The 27,175-nt window shown below is 46.8% G+C and overlaps 1 protein-coding gene across 1 annotated transcript in view; it reads left to right on the top strand.

Annotated features, from left to right (window-relative positions):
• The window catches only part of patj (PATJ crumbs cell polarity complex component), a 446,032-nt gene that overhangs the window by 50,877 nt on the left and 367,980 nt on the right, over positions 1-27,175 (top strand). Inside the window, exons 13-17 of the mRNA XM_070888230.1 lie at positions 9,017-9,194; positions 16,719-16,749; positions 20,396-20,605; positions 22,623-22,742; positions 25,003-25,323. Of these exons, the coding sequence (XP_070744331.1) occupies positions 9,017-9,194; positions 16,719-16,749; positions 20,396-20,605; positions 22,623-22,742; positions 25,003-25,323 (860 nt within the window). The remainder of the gene's footprint in view (positions 1-9,016; positions 9,195-16,718; positions 16,750-20,395; positions 20,606-22,622; positions 22,743-25,002; positions 25,324-27,175) is intronic.

Here is a 27,175-nt window from a genome sequence, read left to right as displayed (position 1 = left end):
CTCCTCCCGGCCCTCCCCTCGCCCGCGCTCTCTCCCCCTCCCCTCGCCCGCGCTCTCTCCCCTCCCCTCGCCCGCGCTCTCTCCCCCTCCCCTCGCCCGCGCTCTCTCCCCCTCCCCTCGCCCGCGCTCTCTCCCCCCCTCCCCTCGCCCGCGCTCTCTCCCCCTCCCCTCGCCCGCGCTCTCTCCCCCTCCCCTCGCCCGCGCTCTCTCCCCCCTCCCTCGCCCGCGCTCTCTCCCCCTCCCCTCGCCCGCGCTCTCTCCCCCTCCCCTCGCCCGCGCTCTCTCCCCCTCCCCTCGCCCGCGCTCTCTCCCCCTCCCCTCGCCCGCGCTCTCTCCCCCTCCCCTCGCCCGCGCTCTCCCCTCCCCTCGCCCGCGCTCTCTCCCCTCCCCTCGCCCGCGCTCTCTCCCCTCCCCTCGCCCGCGCTCTCTCCCCCTCCCCTCGCCCGCGCTCTCCTCCCTCCCCGCCCCCCTCCCCTCGCCCGCGCTCTCTCCCCTCCCCTCGCCCGCGCTCTCTCCCCCCTCCCCTCGCCCGCGCTCTCTCCCCTCCCCTCGCCCGCGCTCTCTCCCCTCCCCTCGCCCGCGCTCTCTCCCCCTCCCCTCGCCCGCGCTCTCTCCCCCTCCCCTCGCCCGCGCTCTCTCCCCCTCCCCTCGCCCGCGCTCTCTCCCCCTCCCCTCGCCCGCGCTCTCTCCCCCTCCCCTCGCCCGCGCTCTCTCCCCCTCCCCTCGCCCGCGCTCTCTCCCCCTCCCCTCGCCCGCGCTCTCTCCCCCTCCCCTCGCCCGCGCTCTCTCCCCCTCCCCTCGCCCGCGCTCTCTCCCCCTCCCCTCGCCCGCGCTCTCTCCCCCTCCCCTCGCCCGCGCTCTCTCCCCCTCCCCTCGCCCGCGCTCTCTCCCCCTCCCCTCGCCCGCGCTCTCTCCCCCTCCCCTCGCCCGCGCTCTCTCCCCCTCCCCTCGCCCGCGCTCTCTCCCCCTCCCCTCGCCCGCGCTCTCTCCCCCTCCCCTCGCCCGCGCTCTCTCCCCCTCCCCTCGCCCGCGCTCTCTCCCCCTCCCCTCGCCCGCGCTCTCTCCCCCTCCCCTCGCCCGCGCTCTCTCCCCCTCCCCTCGCCCGCGCTCTCTCCCCCTCCCCTCGCCCGCGCTCTCTCCCCCTCCCCTCGCCCGCGCTCTCTCCCCCTCCCCTCGCCCGCGCTCTCTCCCCCTCCCCTCGCCCGCGCTCTCTCCCCCTCCCCTCGCCCGCGCTCTCTCCCCCTCCCCTCGCCCGCGCTCTCTCCCCCTCCCCTCGCCCGCGCTCTCTCCCCCTCCCCTCGCCCGCGCTCTCTCCCCCTCCCCTCGCCCGCGCTCTCTCCCCCTCCCCTCGCCCGCGCTCTCTCCCCCTCCCCTCGCCCGCGCTCTCTCCCCCTCCCCTCGCCCGCGCTCTCTCCCCCTCCCCTCGCCCGCGCTCTCTCCCCCTCCCCTCGCCCGCGCTCTCTCCCCCTCCCCTCGCCCGCGCTCTCTCCCCCTCCCCTCGCCCGCGCTCTCTCCCCCTCCCCTCGCCCGCGCTCTCTCCCCCTCCCCTCGCCCGCGCTCTCTCCCCCTCCCCTCGCCCGCGCTCTCTCCCCTCCCCTCGCCCGCGCTCTCTCCCCCTCCCCTCGCCCGCGCTCTCTCCCCCTCCCCTCGCCCGCGCTCTCTCCCCCTCCCCTCGCCCGCGCTCTCTCCCCCTCCCCTCGCCCGCGCTCTCTCCCCCTCCCCTCGCCCGCGCTCTCTCCCCCTCCCCTCGCCCGCGCTCTCTCCCCCTCCCCTCGCCCGCGCTCTCTCCCCCTCCCCTCGCCCGCGCTCTCTCCCCCTCCCCTCGCCCGCGCTCTCTCCCCCTCCCCTCGCCCGCGCTCTCTCCCCCTCCCCTCGCCCGCGCTCTCTCCCCCTCCCCTCGCCCGCGCTCTCTCCCCCTCCCCTCGCCCGCGCTCTCTCCCCCTCCCCTCGCCCGCGCTCTCTCCCCCTCCCCTCGCCCGCGCTCTCTCCCCCTCCCCTCGCCCGCGCTCTCTCCCCCTCCCCTCGCCCGCGCTCTCTCCCCCTCCCCTCGCCCGCGCTCTCTCCCCCTCCCCTCGCCCGCGCTCTCTCCCCCTCCCCTCGCCCGCGCTCTCTCCCCCTCCCCTCGCCCGCGCTCTCTCCCCCTCCCCTCGCCCGCGCTCTCTCCCCCTCCCCTCGCCCGCGCTCTCTCCCCCTCCCCTCGCCCGCGCTCTCTCCCCCTCCCCTCGCCCGCGCTCTCTCCCCCTCCCCTCGCCCGCGCTCTCTCCCCCTCCCCTCGCCCGCGCTCTCTCCCCCTCCCCTCGCCCGCGCTCTCTCCCCCTCCCCTCGCCCGCGCTCTCTCCCCCTCCCCTCGCCCGCGCTCTCTCCCCCTCCCCTCGCCCGCGCTCTCTCCCCCTCCCCTCGCCCGCGCTCTCTCCCCCTCCCCTCGCCCGCGCTCTCTCCCCCTCCCCTCGCCCGCGCTCTCTCCCCCTCCCCTCGCCCGCGCTCTCTCCCTCTTCTCCCCCTCCCCTCGCCCGCGCTCTCGCTCTCTTCTCCCCCTCCCCTCGCCCGCGCTCTCGCTCTCTTCTCCCCCTCCCCTCGCCCGCGCTCTCGCTCTCTTCTCCCCCTCCCCTCGCCCGCGCTCTCGCTCTCTTTTTCCCCCCCCCCCCCGCCCTCGCCCGCGCTCTCTTCCCCCCCGTCATTATTTTTCAGCAAATTTTGGGCCAATATATTGACATGTTAATGTTCATTTTGAGGTCAGTAACTTAGATGAAGTGAACATAATTGCAGCACTCATTGTAGAATGAATCTACATATGATGTATCTGGAAACTAGCTGTTTGTGCTGAAAGAGGGAAAATACACTTCCATAACTTTGAACCTGTGTTTTAATTGATAGGTATTTTTGTGTTTTTAATGTAGAATTTGAAGTTTTCCTTTTATAACTTACCAAGATCATGTTGCTCTTTCACTGAGAAAATTTGACATTAAAAAGCACTTATATTCTTATCGCAAATGTTAATGGTAATTTTTCAATACCACCATTGTTTCGGCTCCCTCATACCATCCATTATTTCTTGGCTAAGGGAGCAAACCGTTTTGATCTGTTTGCAGGTCTCTAGCAGTGTGACCCTAACTGGTTGCCTGTGTTAAAAAGTGTTGATTGCTTTGTTCAGTTCCTCTCCCTTTTCCACCCCCAGTTCTATTCAGTCCCACCTGAGGAAGCACTTTGCATTGGCCCTTAACTCTGATAATCTGGTTCACAAAGAATCCTGTGTGGAAAAATTATGAGCGTGAGCCCAGCTCCTGCCACACTGTGGGACAGCATGTTAGTCAATGTCTGGTGTCGCCATATATCATTTTTATAACCTAAGTGAAACATTATTTTTAGAATCTAGAATCACAAAGTTAGATTCTAAGAGTTAGAATTTCCATTGTTTCTCGGCGATAGTGGTTGTTTTGGGCGAGAATCGGGTCGGCACAAATTTGCACAGCTGAGTTCTGCTGATGGTTTCGAAGTACCGCTGGCGAGCAGACTGCCGACGTGCACCGTCCAGAGACCGCTATCGCCTGATTTTTGGCTCAGCGGTGACCCATAGGTAAGTTTTTAAAAAAAAAAACACCCATGAGAAGCAGCAGAGCTGGGCAGTGCTGGGTGATAGGCAAGTAGCCCTGCAAAAAATAGTAAGTAAATGGGTTTTTACCAATTATTTTAAAATTCTCTTGCAGTGAAAAGGATCCTGAGAATGTTTTCTTTAATTTTACGTTTTTGAAAAATTATTTTGTATTTTTCTCCTCCTAGGCCCAACCCACAGCCTCTGTTAATTTTAGTAATTATCAGCCATTTTTTTTTTTAAGAACCGCCCAATCTGCCCAAGATTCCAATTTTTTTGCCGAGAATCGGGGTGCAAGTTCCATTTTTTTTCGCTGGGTGGATTTTTTTCATTTTTAATGGAATTTTTCATCAGCGATAATTTGAGAATCTTAGTGGTATTTTGGGTGGCAATCTGGCGCTGGTGGATTGTTTCTAAATTCTAGCCCTAACGGCTGCGAAACTGGGAGATTTAACAGTGGCCAGCTTTACTGAAAAAATGGTGATCATGCTTCCATTGAGGAATGTGGTGGCTTCCATTTTGGGCAGGTCGGTATTGCTGCTGTTGCCTGTGCTCGGCGCCCTCATTGTAATGATGTAGATCGTGACAACAATCAGCGTGCATCGCCTGAATTGACGCACAAATGAGATTTTGGACAACGCTACTCTTGGATACTGCCCTCTCCAAACCACACATGGAAGAGATGTTGCCAGTGCTTTAAAAGAGACATGCATATCTCTCGAGTGAATTTAGATTTTGGGTTTTTCTTTTGCATTTTATTGGAGTAGTGGCTTGGTGCAATACATTTAAAAAATTGTTAGTGTGCAGGAAGTGCTGCTGGACATTTGCAAGATTTTAGCTGCTATGGGAAAGCCTCTGAGAACACCACTTGCTCCCAGTCCTGGGGGCTCCAGTTGCAGTTCCCCTTGGGCTGCAACATCATGTGGAGATAAAGCAGTGGCAGGAAAGGGGACAAGCTGCTCGCAGAGGAAAAAACAGGAAGTGAAAGAAGGAGATAACGCAAACAGCCCCTTTCTGGCCAGGATATCCGGAATTGAATCATCACCCTATGGTACCAGTGAACACAACCCCAATTCCCCTTTCAGCATTTGTCCTACACCTTACCTTCCCTCTGTTACTGACCATCACAGCGTCTTCTTGGCCACAATGCTGAAATAAAAGCCACCAGAAAGCAAACTTTCCAATCCAACTTTGTCCATATATGCATCTAATATTATACCAACTAGGAGTCCTCTAATACTTGGATAAATGAACACATCCAGTTGAATGAATGCCTAGCAGTGAGACAAGGCTTCAGGAATTCTGTGTTTGTCAAGTGAGCAAGTGACATGGCTGAGATCTTCCCTTGCATCTTAATAATTGTAAAATGAAGTCCTGGAAAGACTGACTTTTCTACCTGTAATACAGTGTGTTTATAAGAGCTTGGGGAAAATTCTAAACTCTGCTAAAGAATATAAAATACTTAACAATTAAAACAAGGTGAAGAATATTTCAGGTAAATTATATATTGATTTAGTCAGTTCTTCCCACTGTCTGCTTTGGTTGAATGTATCTATTACTGACTGACAATGGAGTACTTTATCACAAGCTGTCCAGTATTCAAAAAACTACAACTCTGTGGGCTGCATATTGTGGATAGAGGTTTGTACTGATATAATGCTGAGACTGGAAGGTGGGATAAAAAGAGAAAACTGGCTACTCAGTATTGGATTTGAAAAGTATCAAAAACCTCGGGTGTGCTCACCTCAACAAAAAGGAAGATGAGTTGAGTTGTAAAATGAGTTACCTTGGTAATTGTGCATTCCATTGGGGTTCAGAATACTACCTAATGTGAAAATACTACCAGTGTATTCACTAGTAAAGTATAACTTGAGTATGTGAAACTTTTGTTTGGAGAGCATTTTTAGCTGTGCCTCACGATCGTAGAAGTATTGGATGTTATAACTCAATTGCAGGTGGTGGTAAAAGTAATTTGAAATGGCAAATTAAGTTTATCACAGAAGAAAGGTATTGTGCAACATGACTGTGTATTGACTAAAATGTGAATTATTTCTAATAACATATTGGTGCCAATAAACTAAACTGCTTCAGTAACAATGCTAATTGGCCTATTTTATTAAAACATTGTTGAACATTGACAAACAATTCTTGCAAGTTTTGGAAGGTCAAAGTTTGCATGCAGTCCTTGTGATTATCAATTTGTAGAATGTCCCTTTATAAGGAAATGCTTTATCATGGTTTACTAGTTACTTTTTGTTACAACTATATGATGTGTTTTTGTGCCAGAGAGCTCTAATTGATGCTATTTAGAGGTCATCTGTTGTACCATGTTCAGTTACTATACTCTTATTTATTGGGAATGGTAGCATAGTGGTTATGTAACTGGACTAGTAATCCAGAGGCGTGAGATCAAATTCCACCACGGCAGCTTGGGAATTTAAATTCAGTTAATTAAATAAATCTGGAATAAAAAGATAGTATCAGTAATAGTGACCATGAAACTATCGGAATTGTCGTAAAAACCTATCTGGTTCACTAACGACCCTTGTAGGGAAAGAAATCTGCCATCCTTACCTGGTCTGGCCTATATGTGACTCCAGACCTACAGCAATGTGGTTGACTCTTCGTCTGAAATAGCCTAGCAAGCCACTCAGTTGTAAAAAAAAAAACCGCTACAAAAAACAATGAGAATAAAACCAGACGGACCACCTAGCATCGACCGGCACACGTAGCCCAGTCGACCCTGCAAAGTCCTCCTCTCGAACATCTCGTGACGTGCCAAAATTGGGAGAGCTGTCGCAGAGACGAGTCAAGCAACAGCCTGACATAGTCATATTCACATAATCATACCTTTTCAGTAAATGTCCCACACTCCTCCATCACCATCACTGGGTATGTCCTGTTTTACCAGCGGGTCAGACCCAGCAGAGGTGGCAACAGTGGTATTCAGTCGGGAGGGAGTGGCCTTGGGAGTCCTCAACATTAACTCTGGACACCATGAAGTCCTCGTGGCTTTAGGTCAAGCTTGGGCAAGGAATTCTTCTGCTGATTACCACCTGCCCTCCCTCAGCTGATGAATCAGCGCATCATGAACACCACTTGGAAGAAGCACTTGAGAGTAGCATGGGCACAGAAATGTACGCTGGGTGGGGGACTTCAATGTCCATCATCAAGAGTGGCTTGGTAGCACCACTACTGACCAAGCTGGCCAAGTTCTGAAAGACATAACTTCCAGAATCCGAGGGAAAAACCTACTTGACCTTGTCCTCACCAATCTACCTGTCGCAGATGCATCTGTCCATGACAGTATTGGTAGCAGTGACCACCGCACAGTCACTGTGGAGTCAAAGTCTTGTCTTCACACTGAGGACACCCTCTATCGTGTTTGGCACTACCACCATGCTAAATGGGATAGATTCAGAACAGATCTGGCAGCTCAAAACGGGACATCCATGAGGTGCTGTGGGCCAACAGCAGCAGAATTGTCTTCCACCACAATGTGCAAACTCATGGTCTGATATATCCCTCACTCTACCATTACGATCAAGGCAGGGGCCCAACCCGAGAAGAGCATGCCAGGCCTAAAAATGAGGTGCCTGTTGTGTATGCATGCCTGTTTACTGTGTGATGACTGTGACACTGTTATGCAACACTGAATGTACCCTTGCACTGTACACCAGAGGGTGCTGCTGCTGGAGACCTAAGGGTTGCCTGCACACGGCATGTAACCCAGTATAAAAGGGAACTCACAGCATGTTGTCACTCAGGAGCTACAAATAAAGGACTACAGGTCTGCACAGTTTAAGTATCATACCCTGCCTCGTGGAGTCATTACTAAAGGTGCCTACTTGCCTTACAACTGGCGACGGGAATACAAGGTCACGAACTACACGCTCAACATGTCTAACCCCAGCAACTTTCAGCAATTTACAGAGGGGGCAGATTGGGACGCTTTTGTGGAAAGATTGGAACACTTCTTCATAGCCAACGACCTGGACGGGGGGACACCGGCTACACGACCGAACAAACGCAGGGCCATCCTGCTCAGCAGTTGTGGGCCCACCATCTACGGTCTCATCAGGGACTTACTAGCCCTGGAGAAGACAACCACCAAGAGCTATGAGCAACTTGTAACAATCATACAGGAACAATTAAAATCGAAAGAAAGCATCCTCACAGCCAGGCACCGGTTCTACACTTACCGGCGACCTGAGGGCCAAGAAATTGCCAAGTATGCTGCACACTTAAGAAGATTAGTTGCACCGTGTGATTTTGGCGACCACCTTAATGAAGCACTAAGGGACATATTTGTCATCGGAATCAGCCACGAAGGCCTCCTACTCAAATTCTCTCGGCTGACATCACGGTCACCCTGCAGAAAGCAATTCAAGTGAGCCAGGCCTACATGGTTTCGGCCAGCGACTCCAGGCAAATACTGACCCAGGACTCTAAACCGGCGAGCACAGTGCACCGCATGGATACTTCTAAAGGCAGAAATGCTGCCCCGAGTCCCGCAACCCTGAATCCGCCACATGGGGTAAACCGGATGGCCCCGTGCTGGCGCTGTGGAGGAAACCACAGGGCCCACCAGTGCCGCTACAAAGACTATGCATGCAAAGGCTGCAAAGAGAAAGGGCACCTTCAGAGAATGTGCAGAAAAAGCTTTACTCACTGCGTCTCTGATGAGTTGGCTGATCACCGGGGCTCAGACACAGATGAAGATGAAGCTGCTCAAATCCTGGAAGAAGAGTATGGAATCTTTACCTGCTCCACCAGAAGTTCTCCATGGACGATGGAAGTGGACATCGACTGGGTCCCAGTCTCCATGGAGATTGACACAGGGGTGAGCCAGTCTGTGATGAGCCAAATGACCTTTGAAAAAAATTTGGATGAATCTTGCCACTCGACCAAAACTGTCTCCTGTCCAGGCAATGCTGGTCACCTATACCAAAGGAAAAATCCAAATAGTTGCCAGTGTGGATGTCCAGGTCTCCCAGGGCGGCGTGTTGAACAAACTACCCCTGTGGATTGTAGCCGGCGACGGTCCCATGCTGCTGGGCAGGAATTGGATGAACCGTGTCCACATCAGGCGAAGTGGCGTTGTGGAAGAAAAGATCACCACAGCCCTCCTGCAGGAAAGCCAGGAAATGGCTGCAGCACAAGGAGAAACACTGGTAATCAAAATGGCCGCCGCCATGTCACCAGTGAGCATGGAGGAGCATCACATGACACCGAGCGGCCAATCAGATTTGAAGGTTCCCTTAAAGGAGACCGGTACCCAAAGAAATTTAAAGGGGAAGTTTCAACTATTTGAGTACACGGACTTTAAAGCTAAAGATGTGATTAGAGGGTGCAAGTATGAAAATGCATGCAATGTAACAATGAATTGTGATGCTGGTTTAACTAATGTGATTAATATGAATGCAGGTGTCAGTAAGGTTAAGAACAAGTTTATTATGCCTAACAGTAATGATAGAGATTGTGAAATGTCTAATGTAGCTATGTCTGTTGAAACCAGGACACCCAAAAGTGATGCAAATGCTAGAATGTATAATGCAGGCTCGACTATGTATGATCAGAGCCAAGGTGTCATGTATACCAACCGGTAAGATACTGCCAAAGGACATTGGGTCCTACAGGGACCATGCTGATGCCAATTGAATCCCCCTGTGGGAGACCCCCAGGTCCAGCAGGCTACCTAACCATGTAGCCTGGACCTTTGGAATGAATGAGATGCCCCTTGCAGGACACACACACAGGCAGTGGGAGTAGATCCACTACAGGGTCAATGGTCAATGGGCAGCCCAGCCACCACCAATGGCAACCTGCACCAGACCAGCCCTACAGCTCCTGGCTGCCAGGGCCAACACCAGGAGCATGAGGCCAATACCCTCCAGTTTCCTTGGCAAACCCTGGGATGACCTGCCCCTCATCCCAATTGGTGGACTAGGAGCCCACCCAGTCTTGTGGCCCTGCCCACCACCCCACAACTACCCACATCACAGTGTATACACACCACCCACTGCTGCCGTGGCTACCTCCCCGAGGGATCCCACAACAGTGACGCCCACTTGGTTTGTGTGTGAGGGAGGGGAAACGTACGAGGCCACCCTCAAGCACAGGGGTCACACCTGGCAACCGCACAACCTCCCATAGCCCACCACTGATCACCTCTCCTGGTCATGACAATAAGGATATGAAAAATGCTCAGGGGGGAGTATTGTTGTGTCTGCATGCCTGGTTACTGTGTGATGTCTGTAACACTGTTATGCAACACTGAATGTACCCTTACACTGTACACCAGAGGGTGCTGCTGCTGGAGACCAAAGGGTTGCCTGCACATGGCAGGTAACCCAGTATAAAAGGGAACTCGCAGCTTGTCGTCACTCAGGAGCTGCAAATAAAGGACTACGGGTCTGCACAGTTTAAGTATCATACCTTGCCTCGTGGAGTCATTACTAAAGGTGCCTACTTACCCTACAGTGCCAACCTGGGGAAGCTGCAACACAGGATTACATGCAGGCTAAACATGCAAGCTCTGCAGTCCTGCCACATCTGTGAATGGTGGTGGACCATTAAACAACTAACTGGAGGAGGAGGCTCCATGAATATCCCCATTCTCTACAATGGTGGAGCCCAGCACGTGAGTGCAAAAGGCAAGGTTGCATTGTTTACAACCATCTTCAGCCTGAAGTGCTGAGTGGATGATCCATATCCACCTCCTCCTGAGGTCACGACTATCAAAGAAGCCAGTTTGATTCACTCCACGAGAGATCAAGAAACAGCTGAGCGCACTGCATACAGCAATGGATATGGGCCCCCGACAACATCCCGGCTTTCGTGCTGAAGACTTGTGCTCCAGAACTAGCCTTGCTTCTAGACAAGCTGTTCCAGTACAGCTACAACACTGGCATCTATCTGACAATGTAGAAAACTGCCCAGGTGTGTGCTATCCACAAAAAGCAGGACAAATCCAATTATTCTCAATCATCAGCAAAGTGATGGAAGGTGTCGTCGGCAGTGCTATCAAGCGGTACTTACTCGCCAATAACCTGCTCACTGATGCTCAATTTGGGTTCCATCAGGAACACTCGCTGCAGCCCTCATACAGTGTTGGTCCAAACAGAGGTAAGGTGAGAGTGACTGTACATCAAGGCAGTATTAAACCGAGTGTGGTATCAAGGAGCCCTAGTTAAACTGAAGTCAAAAGGAATCAGCAGAAAACTCTACTGGCTGGAATCATATACATAGAAACATAGAAAATAGGTGCAGGAGTAGGCCCTTCGAGCCTGCACCGCCATTCAATTACTTCATGGCTGAACATGCAACTTCAGTACCCCATTCCTGCTTTCTCGCCATACCCCTTGATCGCTCTAGTAGTAAGGACTACATCTAACTCCTTTTTGAATATATTTAGTGAATTGGCCTCAACAACTTTCTGTGGTAGAGAATTCCACAGGTTCACCACTCTCTGGGAGAAGAAGTTTCTCCTCATCTCTGTCTTGAATGGCTTACCCCTTATCCTTAGACTGTGACCCCTGGTTCTGGACTTCCCCAACATTGGGAACATTCTTCCTGCATCTAACCTGTCTAAACCCATCAGAATTTTAAACGTTTCTTTGAGATCCCCTCTCATTCTTCTGAACTCCAGTGAATACAAGCCCAGTTGATCCAGTCTTTCTTGATATGTCAGTCGCGCCATCCCGGGAATCAGTCTGGTGAACCTTCGCTGCACTCCCTCAATAGCAAGAATGTCCTTCCTCAAGTTAGGAGACTAAAACTGTACACAATACTCCAGGTGTGGCCTCACCAAGGCCCTGTACAACTGTAGCAACACCTCCCTGCCCCTGTACTCAAATTCCCTCACCTATAAAGGCCAACATGCCATTTGCTTTCTTAACCGCCTACTGTACCTGCATGCCAACCTTCAATGACTGATGTACCATGACACCCAGGTCTCGTTGCACCTCCCCTTTTCCTAATCTGTCACCATTCAGATAATAGTCTGTCTCTCTGTTTTTACCACCAAAGTGGATAACCTCACATTATACTTCATCTGCCATGCATTTGCCCACTCACCAAACCTATCCAAGTCACTCTGCAGCCTCATAGCATCCTCCTCGCAGCTTTCACTACCACCCAACTTCGTGTCATCTGCAAATTTGGAGATACTACATTTAATCCCCTCGTCTAAATCATTAATGTACAATGTAAACAGCTGGGGCCCCAGCACAGAACCTTGCGGTACCCCACTAGTCACTGCCTGCCATTCTGAAAAGTACCCATTTACTCCTACTCTTTGCTTCCTGTCTGCCAACCAGTTCTCAATCCATGTCAGCACACTACCCCCAATCCCATGTGCTTCAACTTTGCACATTAATCTCTTGTGTGGGACCTTGTCGAAAGCCTTCTGAAAGTCCAAAGGAATATGGTTATGGTTGTTGGCAGTCAATCATCACAGCCCCAGGACATCATTGCAGGAGTTCCTCGGCAGTGTCCTAGGCTCAACCATCTTCAGCTGCTTCAATGATCTTCCCTCCATCAGGTCAGAAGTGGGGATGTTCACTGATTGCACAATGTTCAGTGCCATTCTCAACTCCTCAGATAATGAAACAGTCCATACCCGCATGCAGTAAGACCTGAACAACATTCAGGCTTGGGCTGATAAGTGGCAAGTAACCTTCGTGGCGCACAAGTGCCAGGCATTGACTATATCCAACAAGCGAGAGTTTAATCACCGCACCTTGACATTCAACGGCATTACCAGTGCCAGATCCCGCACCATCAATATCCTAGGGGTCAACATTGACCAGAAACTTAACTGGACCAGCCACACACATACTGTGGCAACAAGAGCCAGTCAGAGGCTTGGTATTCTGCGGCGAGTGTCTCAACTCCTGACTCTCCAAAGCCTTTCCACCATCCACCATTTACATGACACAAGTCAAGAGTGTGATGGAATACTCTCCACTTGCCTGGATGAGTGCAGCTCCAACAACACTCAAGAAGCTTGACACCATCTAGGACAAAGCAGTCCGCTTGATTGGCACCCCATCCACCACCTTAAACATTCACTCCCTCCACCAACGACGTACTGTGGTTGGAGTGTGTACCATCTACATGATTCACTGCAGCAACTCGCCAAGGCTTCTTCGGCAGCACCTCCCGTGACCTCTACGACCTGGAAGGATAAGAACAGTAGGCTCTTGGGAACACCATCACCTCCAAGTCACACGCCATCCTGACTTGGAAGTATATCGCCGCTCCTTCATTGCTGGGTCAAAATCCAGGAACTCCCTCCCGAACGGCATTGTGCGAGTACCATCACGACACAGACTGCAGCGGTTCAAGGCAGCGGCTCACCATTACCGTCTCGACGGCAATTAGGGTTGGGCAATAAATGGTCGCCTTGCCAGCGATGCCCACATCCCATGAACGAATATTTAAAAAAAAAAATACACTGACAAGATTGGACATTATTCAAAAAGTTCTGTTAAGATATATGCATTGATGTAAATGGATTGTGTAGGCCTTTAAAACTGTGCAAGAAAAATATTTTTCCTGTAATTTGAACAATTTTGCTTCTGCTCTTGAATAATACAAGCTGAAATGTACTTGAATATTTTTAGGAAAAATTTTTGAACACTAGTGTCCCAGTCAAAAATTTATTTAAGAGTTAACAGCCACTTTTCTTTATTTTTACACATGTGGTTTTACAACACAGCTCCTCCTCTTTGAACCATAGTTTTGCTAGGAGGCATTTCAGCAGTAATGGTGAAATTAATTAAAGGTTGGCAAGTTGTGCACTCCATGGTGTGTTCCAGATTATCAACGTAAGAGCATTTAAGAGACCCAGATGCTGGTCTAAGATGATGCTGTTTGCATAGAGTGACTTGTTGCAACTGCCTAAAAGTGTGGATTTAAAAGTTGCACGTGGAACAAAATTCTGCTACAGAATAGGGAATATGCATGAATAAACTGGCATAAATATATTCGATTGTAAATTTGATTGCTTGTGATGATTCATGAAATTCTGTTAGGCAACAAAGTTTTTGTGTGATTGATATGTATGATTAATGTAGATGGTGATTTATATAGAGGATTGTAAGTTTCACTCCATTGTATCGCACAGTCCAATTACACAGTGATAGAATCAAATGATTACAGCACAGCAGGAGGCCATTCAGCCTGTTGAGCCAGTGCCGGCTCTCTGCGAGAGCACTTCAGCTAGTCCTGCTAGATTCTTGTAAATCTCTTCTGCACCCTTCACAAAAGAGAGGGGCATTGCAATCAGGGAGGAGGAGTGTGAAATATTAGATGAAATAAACATAGTGAGAGAGGAAGTATTAAGGGGTTTAGCAGCTTTGAAAGTGGATAAATCCCTTGGCCCGGATGAAATGTGTCCCAGGCTGTTGAGAAGCAAGAGAGGGAATAGCAGAGGCTCTGATGATCATTTTCCAATCCTCTCTGGCAGCAGGTCTGGTGCTGGAGTGCTGCTAACATTGTACCGTTGTTTACAAAGGGATAGACTGAGTAATTGCAGAACAGTCAGTCTAACCTCAGCGGTGCTATAATTATTGGAAAAAAATTCAAAGGGACAGGATTAATCTTCGTGGAATAATCAAGCGCAGTCAGCATGGATTTGTTAAGGGAAAGTCGTGTCTGACTAACTTGATTAAATTTTTTGAGGAGGTCGTAAGGTGGGTTAATGAGGGTAGTGCATTTGATGTGTATATGGATTTTAGCAAGGCTTTTGATAAGGTTCCACATGGCAGATTGGTCGTGAAAGTAACAGCCCATTGGATCCAGGACAAAGTGGCAAGTTGCATCCAAAATTGGCTGAGTCAGGAAGCAAAGGGGAATGGTCGATGGGTGTTTTTGTGACTGGAAGGCTGTTTCCGGTGGGGTTCCACAGAGCTCAGTACTAGGTCCCTTGATTTAGACTTGAATGTAGTGGGTATGATTAAGAATTTTGCAGATGATACAAAAATTGGCCGTGTGGTTGATAGCAAAGAAGAAAGCTGTCGACTGCAGAAAGATATCAATGGACTGGTCAGGCAGGCAGAACAGTGGCAAATGGAATTCAATCTGGAGAAGTGTGAGGTAATGCATTTGGGGTGGGATAACAGGCAAGGGAATACACAATAAATGATAGGATACTGAATTGTACAGGAACAGCAGGACCTTGGAGTGCATGTCCATAGATCCCTTAAGGTAGCAAGCCAGGTAGATAAGGTGGTTAAGAAGGCATTCGGGATACGTGCCTTTATTAGCCGAGGCAGAGAATATAAGATCAAGGAACTGTATAAAACACTAATTAGGCCACAGCTAGCGTACTGTGTACAGTTTTAGTCACCACATTATAGGAAAGATGTGATTGCACTAGAGAGGGTACGGAGAAGATTTACGAGGATGTTGCCTGGACTGGAGAATTTTAGCTCTTGAGTAAAGATTGGATAGGCTGTGGTTGGCACAGAGGAGGCTGAGGGGAGACTTAACTGACATGCATAAAATTATGAAGGGCCCAGATAGAGTGGATAGAAAGGACCTATTTCCCTTAGCAGAGGGGTCAATAACTAGTGGGTATAGATTTAAAGTAATTGGTAGAAGGTTTAGAGTGGATTTGAGGAGAGATTTTTTCACCCAGAGGGTGGTGGAGGTCTGGAACTCACTGCCTGAAAAGGTGGTAGAGGTAGAAACCCTCAGCATTTAAAAAGTATTTCGATATGCACTGGAATTGTGATAACTACAAGGCTACGGACCAAGAACTGGAAAGTGGGATTTGGCTGGATAGCTTTTTTTAATCGGGTGGCACGGACATAATGGACCGAATGGCCGCCTTCTGTGCTGTAAATTTCTGATTCTTAGGCCTTCATATTGTTACTAAAGTGCGGTGCTCAGAATTGGATGCAATACTCCAGTTGAGGCCGAACCAGTGTTTTATAAAGATGGTTCCTAATTTCCTTGCTTTTGTACTCTATGCCTCTATTTGTGAAGTCCCATACCCCATATGCTTTCTCAACCTGCCCTGCCACCTTCAATGATTTATGCACATGTACTCGCAGGCCTCTGTTCATGCACCCCCTTTAGGATTGTACCCTTTAGCTTATATTACCCCTCCTTCCTACCAAAATGTATCACTTCACACTTTTCTGCATTAAATTTCATCTGCCACGTGTCTGCTTATTTCACCAGCCTGTCTGTCTGTCTTGAAGTCTCACTATCCTCCTCACTGTTCACTATGCAGGTTGAACCTCTTATCCAGGACTCCCTTATCCGACACCACCCCTCGTCCGGCACCATTCCCGGGAGGCGCATGCGCAGAAAGCGGCCGGTCAAAATCCTACTCACCAATATAATCTCTCTCCTCGATCGGCTACCTCCTTGTCACCCTGCTGGAACTCCTGCAGCTAAAGTCCTTGGGCCCGCCGCTCCTCCCCACAGAGCCCCCTCTGGCCGACACTTCGGGGCCCACTCGGGCCGCTGGCCTCCACCATCCCACCACCCTCCCCCCCCAGACCTCACGATCTCCTCGTCTCTCCTCTCCTCTTTCCCCCCACCCCCTGCAGATGACCTTCTCTCCTCCGGCAAAATCCCTCATCCGGCACAGGGCAGGTGTCGAGGGTGCTAGATAAGGGAGGTTTAATCTGTACTTCCAAGTTTTGTGTAATCTGTAAATTTTGAAATTGTGCCCTGCACTCCCAAGTTATAAAGTGATGGTTATAAAGACTATAAAGAACTTTGTATTGAAGCACATCATATCTTCAACATGTTGCACCACAGAGTGTTACAATACCTGCAAGCTATTAGACCTGAAACATATTATGCAGTGAGTCACCAATCTCGGCTGTGCTGTCATGGAGAGGCTTGGAGTGGAGGGCATATGCTCTCTATAGGAATGGAGCTTTGGCTGGAAAGTTACCCCAGGCCACCATTGTATACCGTCTACTGATTTGTTTCGAAACAGCACAGACCTGAGAGCAGATCTGCTGCCTACTTTTTTAGTTGGGGGATGGTGTATGGTGCAGGGATCTGCACATTTTAATTAAAAAAAAATATGGACCCAAATTTCCCCATGAGTTGCACCGTTTTTTTTTGGTGTTACGTGATTTTTCTGGTATCTTTTTAGTTGCAAATATGTCCATTTAATTTGCACCAGTGTAAGTGAGTTAGTTAGGTTTTTGTTAGGTTAGTTTTTTTTTCAAAAGGGGACGTTCCCAGCCACTTGAAACATTTATGCCAATTTGGCCAGAAAAAAGTTGTACTAAACTAATTTAGGGCAGCGTATGTGTCCACTTTAGTCCGCACAGAAAGACCTTACTTGCAGTTAAGGAATCGGCGCAAGTAACTACATTTAAAGCACCACCAGGCACCAAAAAAAGCACAAAAAGTAATAAGTAATCAATAAATAACAAATTAAAAAAAATAGAAGGAACCCTGTCCCTAAAGCACCAAAATCAATCAGTAAATAACAAATAAAAAATAGAAGTCCTACCTTAGGGAACGCAGCGGGCCGCCGATGAGGGAGCCCATTCGGCCAGGACTAGGGATGGCGTGCTTCGGCCCCTCCTACACAGCCTACAGCACGCGTTTGCAGAAACAGCCTGCCAGGAGCTACTCCACATGCGTGCAGACTCTAGCGCGCACGTGCAGAGGTCCCGGCACCATTTTCAGCGCCGGGACTTGGCTCCGCCCCCAATCCATTGGGCCACGCTGCGCCACGACGGAGGAGAGGCTGGGGAGAGGGCAAATTACGGAGGTCTTTTTTCGGCGTGCTTGGAAGAGGGCAAAAGCGGCGCAGATCGAGTGAGGAGCTGCTGGAGGTGGAGCTACAGCCCTGCACCGAAAACAGTGCCGGCAGCTGCACGCGTCCTGTCTCTGGGGCGAGGTCCCTTTGGCCTGGGATTGGGTCATCGCCCCTATCCCCGGCCGAGTGGCCTGCGCATCTTACCTCGGTGGCGGGACCCGCCCGTCCAGCCTCTCGCTGGGGGAAGGCCCCGACCGAAGAACTCCTGGCAGCCAGCATCGGCTGGCCTCTCGCTGGGGCGGGCCCCGCCCGAAGAGGCGTCGGCAACCCGGCATTGGCTGCGTGCGGGCCCCGCCCGAAGTCCTCGGCAGGGCCCGCTTGCCCACATCTCGCTGGGGCGGAACAGTCGTCATCGGCGGTAGCCTGGCATTGGTTGCGTGCAGGCCCCGCCTGGGGCCCGGCGGCTTTGTCGCCGTCTTCTCTCCTCCCCCCTCCATGATTCTCATATTCTCTCTCTCTCTCTCTCTCTTTCCCCCCCCCCCATCATCTTCTCTCTTCCCCCCCCCCCATCATCTTTCTCCCCCCCCCCCCCAATCATCTTCTCTTCCCCCCCCCCCTCCCCCCCTTCTCCCTGATGCCGCAGTAGGTGAGTAGAAATAATTTTTTGTGATTTTTAATTTATTTTTATTTTTTTATTTATTTGGATTTGTTTATTGATTTATTTATCATTTATTATTGATGGCTCTTGATTTGTAAAAGTGAAGTGTTTAATGTTTGTAAACTCCCCTTCTCCCTCCCCCCCCATCTTTCGTTCCCTACGCCTGATTTCCAAGCGTAGGCAAGGTTTTTCTGAGTGTACAAAAATTTACAGTTACTCCATTCTAAGTTAGTTTGGATAAGTTTTCGCTGCCTAAACTTGCAAAACAGGTGTAAGTGGCCGGACACACCCACTTTTGGGGGAAAAAAATCTGTTCCAAAATGAAACTGTTCTAACTCAAGGGAACTGGAGCAAACTAAAGACCGAGAATTGCAATTTCTAAGATACTCCATTCTAAACTAGTTGCTCCAAAAAAATAGGAGCAACTCGGGCCGAAACTTGACCCCAAAGCTTCAGAAAATGTAATAATGTCCATACTGGGAATCTTACAGGTTTTCACGATAAAACTCAAAAGTATCTTTCCACATTACTTACATGAACTGTGATTTAAAAAAAAAATAACTTCCGTAGAATTAAAGATGCATGTTTATGCAAGATATCATAAACCGATTCCAGTGCATGAATAATTCAGTCTAGTCGACCGTACATGTTGTTTTGAATAAAATCTGACTGAACATATTTTTTCTTGACTGTATAACAGGATATCTTTGCACACAATTCACTTGTGATTCATATGAAAAAGATTGTTAGTACACAATTGTCACAATGCAAAAAATATCCTGTTTTTATAAAATATGAACAGGAGTGAGTTAGTTCATTTTTGCATAAGGATGCCAGAAAGTGAACTAGTAATACTAAGCATACACATTAATTCATTACCAATTGTTATAAATTTAAACTGTCACCTTTTAGTCAGAAATTCACTGTATTGCATAAACTGTAAAAAGAGGAAAAGAAAATTTATAGACCCTAATTTTAAAAAAAAACTTAATTTCATAGAAATACAGTAGAGTAATAAAGGCATACATGTATATATATTTAGCAATGCATTTGGGATATCAACAATTAATATTTGTGTAATTCAGTGTATTTTTTTTTTTTACATACAACTGCTGAATGGTACTCTGAGAAATTGGCTTTTTGGAACAATCGTTCAAGCTTGCTTCTTCCAATGTGGAAACCTCCACCCAATAAGCACAAATCAAAGCACACTTTTTTATTAACTGTATTTGGTGAACACTTTTTACTTGGTTTATTTTTTTTGGTACTTTGTGTTTCATGAAACACGCTAACAGAGTGGCACAATATTCTGTTAGTTTGAAGCCTCAGCTGTACTATGTAGTGCAGTATGGGTTGTGTTTAGCATACTGCCTACCCACGTTGCTGTTGACTGGGGGAAAGACAGAGTTCCACACGTAAGCTCAAATGCATGCATGGATCTCTTGCCTTTTATTCTCTGACAGCTGGTGACATTTCCAATAATGTATCTTTTCCATAGTGAGACCTGTAGAAACTGTCCTAACCACTTTTTCACCAAGACCTACTTTCATTCTCTGACGGTCTCTTTTTCAAATGACTGTTGCCTGACTTACTTCTGCTTGTATTTCATAACTTTAACTGTGTTTATACAACTAATGTTAAAGTTCTAACCCAAGGAACCATTTTCACATCTTGCAGTGCCAGCATATTGTGTTTCGGAAACCTTGCTAGAATTTTATAGATCATTCTGAATTTCTTCATTTCCCATTTTAAATTTCACTTTCTCTTCCATCTGCAATATACTAACTTATGGTTGTGTGTGTACTCATTTTGTCATTTCTGTCCCTCCAGCTGACTGGAGATGGATATTGATATGAGTGACTGACTTGGGGGCTGATGACTGCCCCTTCAACATTCCCCTTCTTTCCTGAAGGAAAGTAATTAGCTTCCGTTCAGGATCCTCCCTGATGGTGTTATGATTAGGAGTTAATTGCATGTTGAACTATACCGACGCTGTGCTGGCATAGTGGCACACAGCACCTTATGCTTTCTTGAATTTCCTTTAAGGCATTTTACCTTGATCAATAAATGTTGGCTGAATTGTTAATATTGTTAAGCTTTAACCATAAGTTAAGCATTGTTTTCCCTTTTTCACAAAGTGCTGAGCTCTCATAACTTAGCGTTGGCTTTGTTGACCAGTGTGGCACGCTAATGCAAAATAAACCATCAGGAAAGTACATTTTTTTTCAAGTAATATTTATGGATTGAAGACTTGTAGTGCATCACAGTGAAAGGATGTGGGATTAATATATATGCTTTTAGCTATGTGAGGGCTTTTGTATATGTGCTATGTACCTTTGTCTAAGCTTGCTTTAGATCTTTTGTCTAATCTACTTCTTATGGTCTCTGGCTCCCTCTTCAGGATCCTTTAGATCCCGCACGCACTGTTATTGTTATTCGTTCTTTGGTGGTTGGTGGGGTTGCTGAATGTGATGGCAGGGTGCTACCTGGGGATCGGCTCGTCTTTGTCAATGACCACAATCTAGAGAATACTACTTTGGTGGAAGCTGTTCAGGCTCTGAAAGACGCTCCCTCTGGCAAGGTCCGCCTTGGCATCTGCAAACCAATGGTGGTAAGCACCAATAATGTTCATGAAATACAAGCATTTGATTACTTCATGGTTATCCAAAAATCTCTACCTCTATGAAGCTCCAGGAGCATCACATGGAGATAAATTCGGTTTGAAATGTCTGTTCATATTTCCTCATGTAATTAAGACGCTGCAGTAGATTTTTATTACTGTTTGTACAACAGGTGGAATGGTCTTATGGATTTGTTAAGCGGCAGAGATACTTGGCTGTTATTGAATAACTATTTAATATTGGCTGCTGTTGCTTCTGACACAGGCCTTGCAATGCCCATAATCAAGGGAAACTAATAATTGTGCCCTTCATATTAAGTATTTGCATAGGTATATCATTAGTCATGCAGTTCTAATCTAACATTTTGGAATGCATTTTGGGAGGAAGAATGAGTGGCAATATAATCTAATTATAAATGGGATGCAAGAATAGAGACCTAGGGCTTCACATAACAAATGTTTGAATGTAGCAGGGAGAGTTGATAGCGCCATTTTTATTTTAAAGCATCCAGTGTCTTTGGCTTTGTAAATGGGGGCATAGATACAAAAGCGAGGAAGTTATCGTAAACATTTATAAACCACCAGTCAGGTCTCAGCTTGAGTAGTGTCCAATTCTGGGCATCACAATTTCGGAAGGATGCTGAGGCCTTGGCGAGAGTGCAGAGGAGCTTTATCAGGATGAGCGATTTCAGTTGTGTGGAGAGACGAGAGAAGTTGTGGTAATTCTCTTTGGAGCTGGTTTAGGTTAAGGAGCGATTTAATAGGTGTTCACAATTCTGAAAGTTTTGATATAGAGCAGATAGGGAGAAACTATTACCACTGGCAGAAGAGGGTTGGTAACCAGAGGACACAGATTTAAGATAATTAGCAAAAGAACCAGAGGGGAGATGAGATGAGATTTTTTTTAATGTAGTAAGTTGTTGTGATATGGAACGTACTATCTAAAAGGGTGGTGGAAGCAGAGTCAATAACTTTCAAAAGGGAATTGGATATATACTTGAAAAGAAAAAAATTGCAGGGCTATGGGGAAAGAACCAGGGAGTGGTACTAATTGTTTGGATCTTTCAAAGAGACTGCACAGGCACAATCGACTGAATGACCACCTCCTGTGTTGTATAATCTGATGTTTTTTTTCCTCTGAATAGATCAGTTATAATATCTTAATATCATGCTGGGCACCATGCTATGTTGCCCGATTCCTGTGAGCTTGGACTGTGAAATAGGTTATTTGACATGGGGGTCATCACAGTCAGCTAAACCTGTCTCACTCAATGTCCATACATATTCGCTCCAATTGGGGTCCCTGCATAGCGATCAGAAGTAAGAACCTGGCTGAATTGTTTTGCCCTTTCCTAGCTGTGGGTGACTCTAATGTTCCTATTACCACTTTGGTTGCAATCAACTAGCTGTGTACAAAGTAGGGATTTAAACTACGACCTTGCTGCTCTGTCTCAGCTGTGCATTTGTTTACTAAGTCATCAGGGAATCCTTTTTTTAAAATAAAATACAGTTGAGGTTTATAATGTTGTTATTAAGGCTCATGTACCCTCCTCCCAACCCCCACAACTGATTCCTCTCCCGCAATTGTTTAACGGATAAATTTCAGATTTTACCCATATGGGTGACATTTAATTAAGTGTTGAGATGAATAGCAACAAGATCACAACTTCAAGCTTGAGGCATAATAAAAGTATGTAATTAATTTCTAAAGATATATTGTCAGCAGAATGTGAGAGAAAACCATGGATGTTCACCTGTGTGCTTAGGTGTTGACCAGAGCAAAGTGACACAGTTGAAGCCTTAATGAAGAGAGGCACAGCTTATTATAATTAGTACTTGGTTAGATTGTTGTTTTGACCATATTTTGTTAAGATCCTTAAGTACGAATGGAATTTTGTGACATTTGTGATAATAATTGAGGCTAAAAGAATGCGTCACAAGTGCTTTGCTGGCAATAGCGTTGGAAGGACTCTCATTTAATTTGCAAAATTGGTATTTTTCTTCTCAGACCGAAGCAAATGAAAATGACAATTTAAACTTCTCTGACTCAAGTGCTGCCACAGAGAATATGAAACATAACTCAGAAGTATTGAACTTAGTCTATTCCTCAAACCTGCCAGTACCCCATGTAAGTGCTTCTATGTTAGGAATTTAAAATTACTTCAATAATATATATTTGCACTTGTGTTTGAGGGGGATGGAGAGGGGAGTGTGAGGGGGAAAAGAGCGATGATACTTATTTTGGAATCATATTCGTTTGGTCTCTTAATTTTAAGAATTTCTGTGCCAAGTGTGACAAATTTCCAGAAATAAATCAAACTCACGACTATTTTGGATTCATTGCAATTTAATGGGAACTTTCTGTAGATTGGGAACCAAATAATTGAAAGTGCTTTCTACACTATGACTGATTTAGAAACAGGTTATCAAGCAAAAATGTTGCAATGGGTTATGTAAATCAAAATCATTGATTGTGGAGCAGTGTTTAAAATAAGAAGCAAAAACAGAAAATGCTGGAAATAGATCAATCAGCATATGTAAAGAAAAATGTTTTGGTTGCAACCCTTAGTCAGAGCTGAAAGATAAGCAAGCATTTTGTTGGAGTTGAAGGAAAAAAAGAGAAGAGAAATGGCGCATACTCCAATCGTGGTTTGGGAGTTATGGCCTGGAAATAGCGGTCGGAGGCTTACCGCCTGCATCCTCCTCTGAACTGCAAGAAAACTATGTACTTACCTGATGTCTCCAGAGCTTCAGACTCTTGCACTCCTCGGCCTGCAGCGTGCACCTGCAGAATGACCCACACAACCCAGGGGCTCTTGCGGTTCACAAGTGTTCCTGGGATCAAGTGGGCCATGTCAACCAATGACCAAGGGAGTTCCTATTATGCTTATGACGATTCCATTTACGTACAGAATCCCCATAACCATAATAGAAATCACTTAATAAATAACATTTTATATAAAAATAAATGATCATGTTCAAAATTAATTAAAATACCCTTAACATTTAATTTTTTGTAAAATACATTTAAACATTTTTAAACAGGACAAAAATAACCCGAAGCAATTTTAAATGTAAGTGACTAAATATTTTCTTGCCTTTTTGCTAGTGTGGACTGTTTATTTTAAACCTTATGCTGGTTAAAGAAGGCCTTACGCCTGCTTTTACCAGGCGTAAGGATTTTGCGCATATTCACTGGGAAGTAGTCAGGCAAAGAGCCCAATTCTGCGCCAGTGAAAGTGAATTTACAGCGAATGCGTGCGATCTGTCAAGGAGAAATTTGACATCGCAAGTTCACGGTATTTGCGCAGGTGCATTGCATGCGCAACTTGCAGAGCCTTTTACGGCACTTATGATGGTGTACACTGCGTACGCTGTCATCGGCCCTGTAAATTCCGGGCCAATGTGTTGAATGACCTGCAAATTGCTTCGAAGTTAACTGTTGGCTGAAATAAAAGATCATACCAATCAGATAATGCAAATATATTAGAAAACAAAAGAATATGCATCTAGCTATGGTGATGATTTTTTAAAAATGGGAACGGTCCACACTAGCAAAAAGGCAAGAAAATATTTAAAATTGAAGAAAGAAAAATCCCGCAGATGCACGAGATCTGAAATGAAAACAAAAAGTACTAAAATGCATGAAGAAAAACAATAGACCAGCACCCTTGGCACAGATTTCCTGTCAGAACTGTCTGCATCCAAAATGCCAATCCGCTTCCCTTCTGCCAGACGGTGACAGACCCGCTACACCTCACTAGACCAAGTGATCTATGAAAATGTTAACTAGCAGCATATAAATGATCAATTTGAATATTCTGCTGTGAAGGGGCTATATAGCTTAATGACTGAAGTCACTGTTCAGGCCAGATCAATCATGAGTTAGAAGCATACTCCAGTGCATCAATATAACTTGTAGGCTATTGAAGGTTTTGTAGCTTCTGTTCATCTTTAATATGCTGGGTTTAATTTTTTCCTGATGAAAAGCTTTTGTAAAATTCAGAACTTGCTTGAACAAATGTCGCTCTCTGAATTTTGAAGCTTTAATAGAAAAATAAACTGGTAATGCTTGCAGCAAATATATTTTTTCAGACAGTGACCATCATTAGAATTGACATGGATTTCTTAACTACACCGAGGTTTTTTTTGATATTTAGAACTTGAAGGAGAAACTATGGCACTGCATATGGATTGTAGAATTGCACTTGGAATTCAAATAATATTTTTCCTGGTCAAACTTTATTGCAGTTAAAATATTATTTGATATTCAAAATTATTGTGAAGATGTCAATGACTGATTTTCTGTATTAATGTCTAAAATAAATGTCTCGTTACGTTTCAAGTAAACTCAATATAGCTGTATGTTTCTTCTTTGTTGGCCATAGGAATTTGAGGATGCTTCATTTTCTCAAGAAGAACTGGTTGATGAACCTGAGGTGGATTTACAGTTGTTGAATTTACATCCCAGCAAGGCTGGCAGTGAAGCTGAATTTTGGGCAACTGAGAGGTTAGCAGGAGGTCAATGGAGCCAAAGTGGTGAACAGAAGGAGATGTTGGTGGATGACGAGAATGAGACGGACCAAGTGATCTATGAACATGTGAACCAGCAGTATGTCAATGAAAGTGCAGACCAAATAAATGTAAACACTACTGATGACCAGCTACCTAATGCTTCACATTTATTCCAATATAATAATGAAGAGGAGGTAAGAATAACTTTACTGGTGCATAACGTGCTCCTGCAATGTCCCATCTTCTAACTAAGTTTCTAAATTTACAAGTACCTATACTGAGACTTGTCAGTAGGTTGATTCAGCCCAACCTGTAAATATGCAATATAGTAATTAGAACAACCTGGGCAACATCTTCCTGTAACTTTGCTTCCTTTAAAGTAAAGCATGGCGCGCTCATTTTTAATCTTTTTCTTTCCTAAGTTATAATTGTCCTTGTGCCGTAGTCAGTTGCTACAGTGAGATTTCCCTCACTGGGGGAAACGGATAAAGTGGGATATGAGAGAAAAGGGGGGATTTCCCCAGTGTACTGCACTTACGATAGAACAGTAAAGGATTGTATCCTAAGAACATGTGAGTTGCTAGATGAATAAAGACCATGGTCCATCTAGTTTACCTTCTACCATCCTGGTAGTCGCACAATGCAATGAACTTAAGGAAAGGTAACTTTGATGGTATGAGGCGCGAATTGGCTAGATTAGACTGGCAAATGATACTTAAAGGGTTGACGGTGGATAGGCAATGGCAAACCTTTAAAGATCATATGGACGAACTTCAGCAATTGTACATCCCTGTCTGGAGTAAAAATAAAACGGGGAAGGTAGCTCAACCGTGGCTAACAAAGAAAATTAAGGATACTATTAATTCCAAAGAAGAGGCATACAAATTAGCTAGAAAAAGCAGCAAACCGGAGGACTGGGGGAATTTTAGAATTCAGCAGAGGAGGACAAAGGGTTTAATTAAGAGGGGGAAACTTGAGTACGAGAAGAAGCTTGCCGGAAACATAAAAACTGACTGCAAAAGCTTCTATAGATATGTGAAGACAAACGTAGGTCCCTTGCAGTCGGATTGAGTAGACTGGGTCTTTACTCGGAGTTCAGAAGGATGAGGGGTGATCTTATAGAAACATTTAAAATAATGAAAGGGACATACAAGATAGAGGCAGAGAGATTGTTTCCACTGGTCGGGGAGACTAGAACTAGGGGGCACAGCCTCAAAATACAAGGGAGCCAATTTAAAACAGAGTTGAGAAGGAATTTCTTCTCCCAGAGGGTTGTGAATCTGTGGAATTCTCTGCCCAGGGAAGCAGTTGAGGCTAGCTCATTGAATGTATTCAAATCACAGATAGATAAATTTTTAACCAATAAGGGAGTTAAGGGGTGTGGGGAGCGGGCGGGTAAGTGGAGCTGAGTCCACGGCCAGATCAGCCATGATCTTTTTGAATGGCGGAGCAGGCTCGAGGGGCTAGATGGCCTACTCCTGTTCCTAATTCTTATGTTCTTATGGATTCGGGTGAACTTATAATGGGAAACAAAGAAATGGCAGACCAATTGAACAAGTACTTTGGTTCTGTCTTCACAAAGGAAGACACAAATAACCTTCCGATGTACTAGGGGATCGAGGGTCTAGTGAGAAAGAGGAACTGAAGGATATCCTTATTAGGCAGGAAATTGTGTTTTGACGGGATTGAAGGCAGATAAATCCCCAGGGCCTGATAGTCTACATCCCAGAGTATTTAAGGAAGTGGCCCTAGAAATAGTGGATGCATTGGTGATAATTTTCCAACAGTCTTATCGACTCTGGATCAGTTCCTATGGACTGGAGGGTTGCTAATGTAACACCACTTTTTAAAAAAAAAAAGGAGGGAGAGAGAAAACGGGTAATTATAGACCGGTTAGCCTGATATCGGTGGTGGGGAAAATGTTGGAATCAATCATTAAGGATGAAATAGCAGTGCATTTGGAGAGCAGTGATAGGATTGGTCCAAGTCAGCATGGATTTATGAGGGGGAAATCATGCTTGACAAATCTTTTGGAATTTTTTGAGG

This window comes from Pristiophorus japonicus, chromosome 8, assembly GCF_044704955.1.
Source record: "Pristiophorus japonicus isolate sPriJap1 chromosome 8, sPriJap1.hap1, whole genome shotgun sequence".
NCBI lineage: Eukaryota > Metazoa > Chordata > Chondrichthyes > Pristiophoridae > Pristiophorus > Pristiophorus japonicus.
The sequence above is the reverse complement of the archived record's forward strand: the minus strand, read 5'-3'. Positions and strand labels throughout refer to the sequence as shown.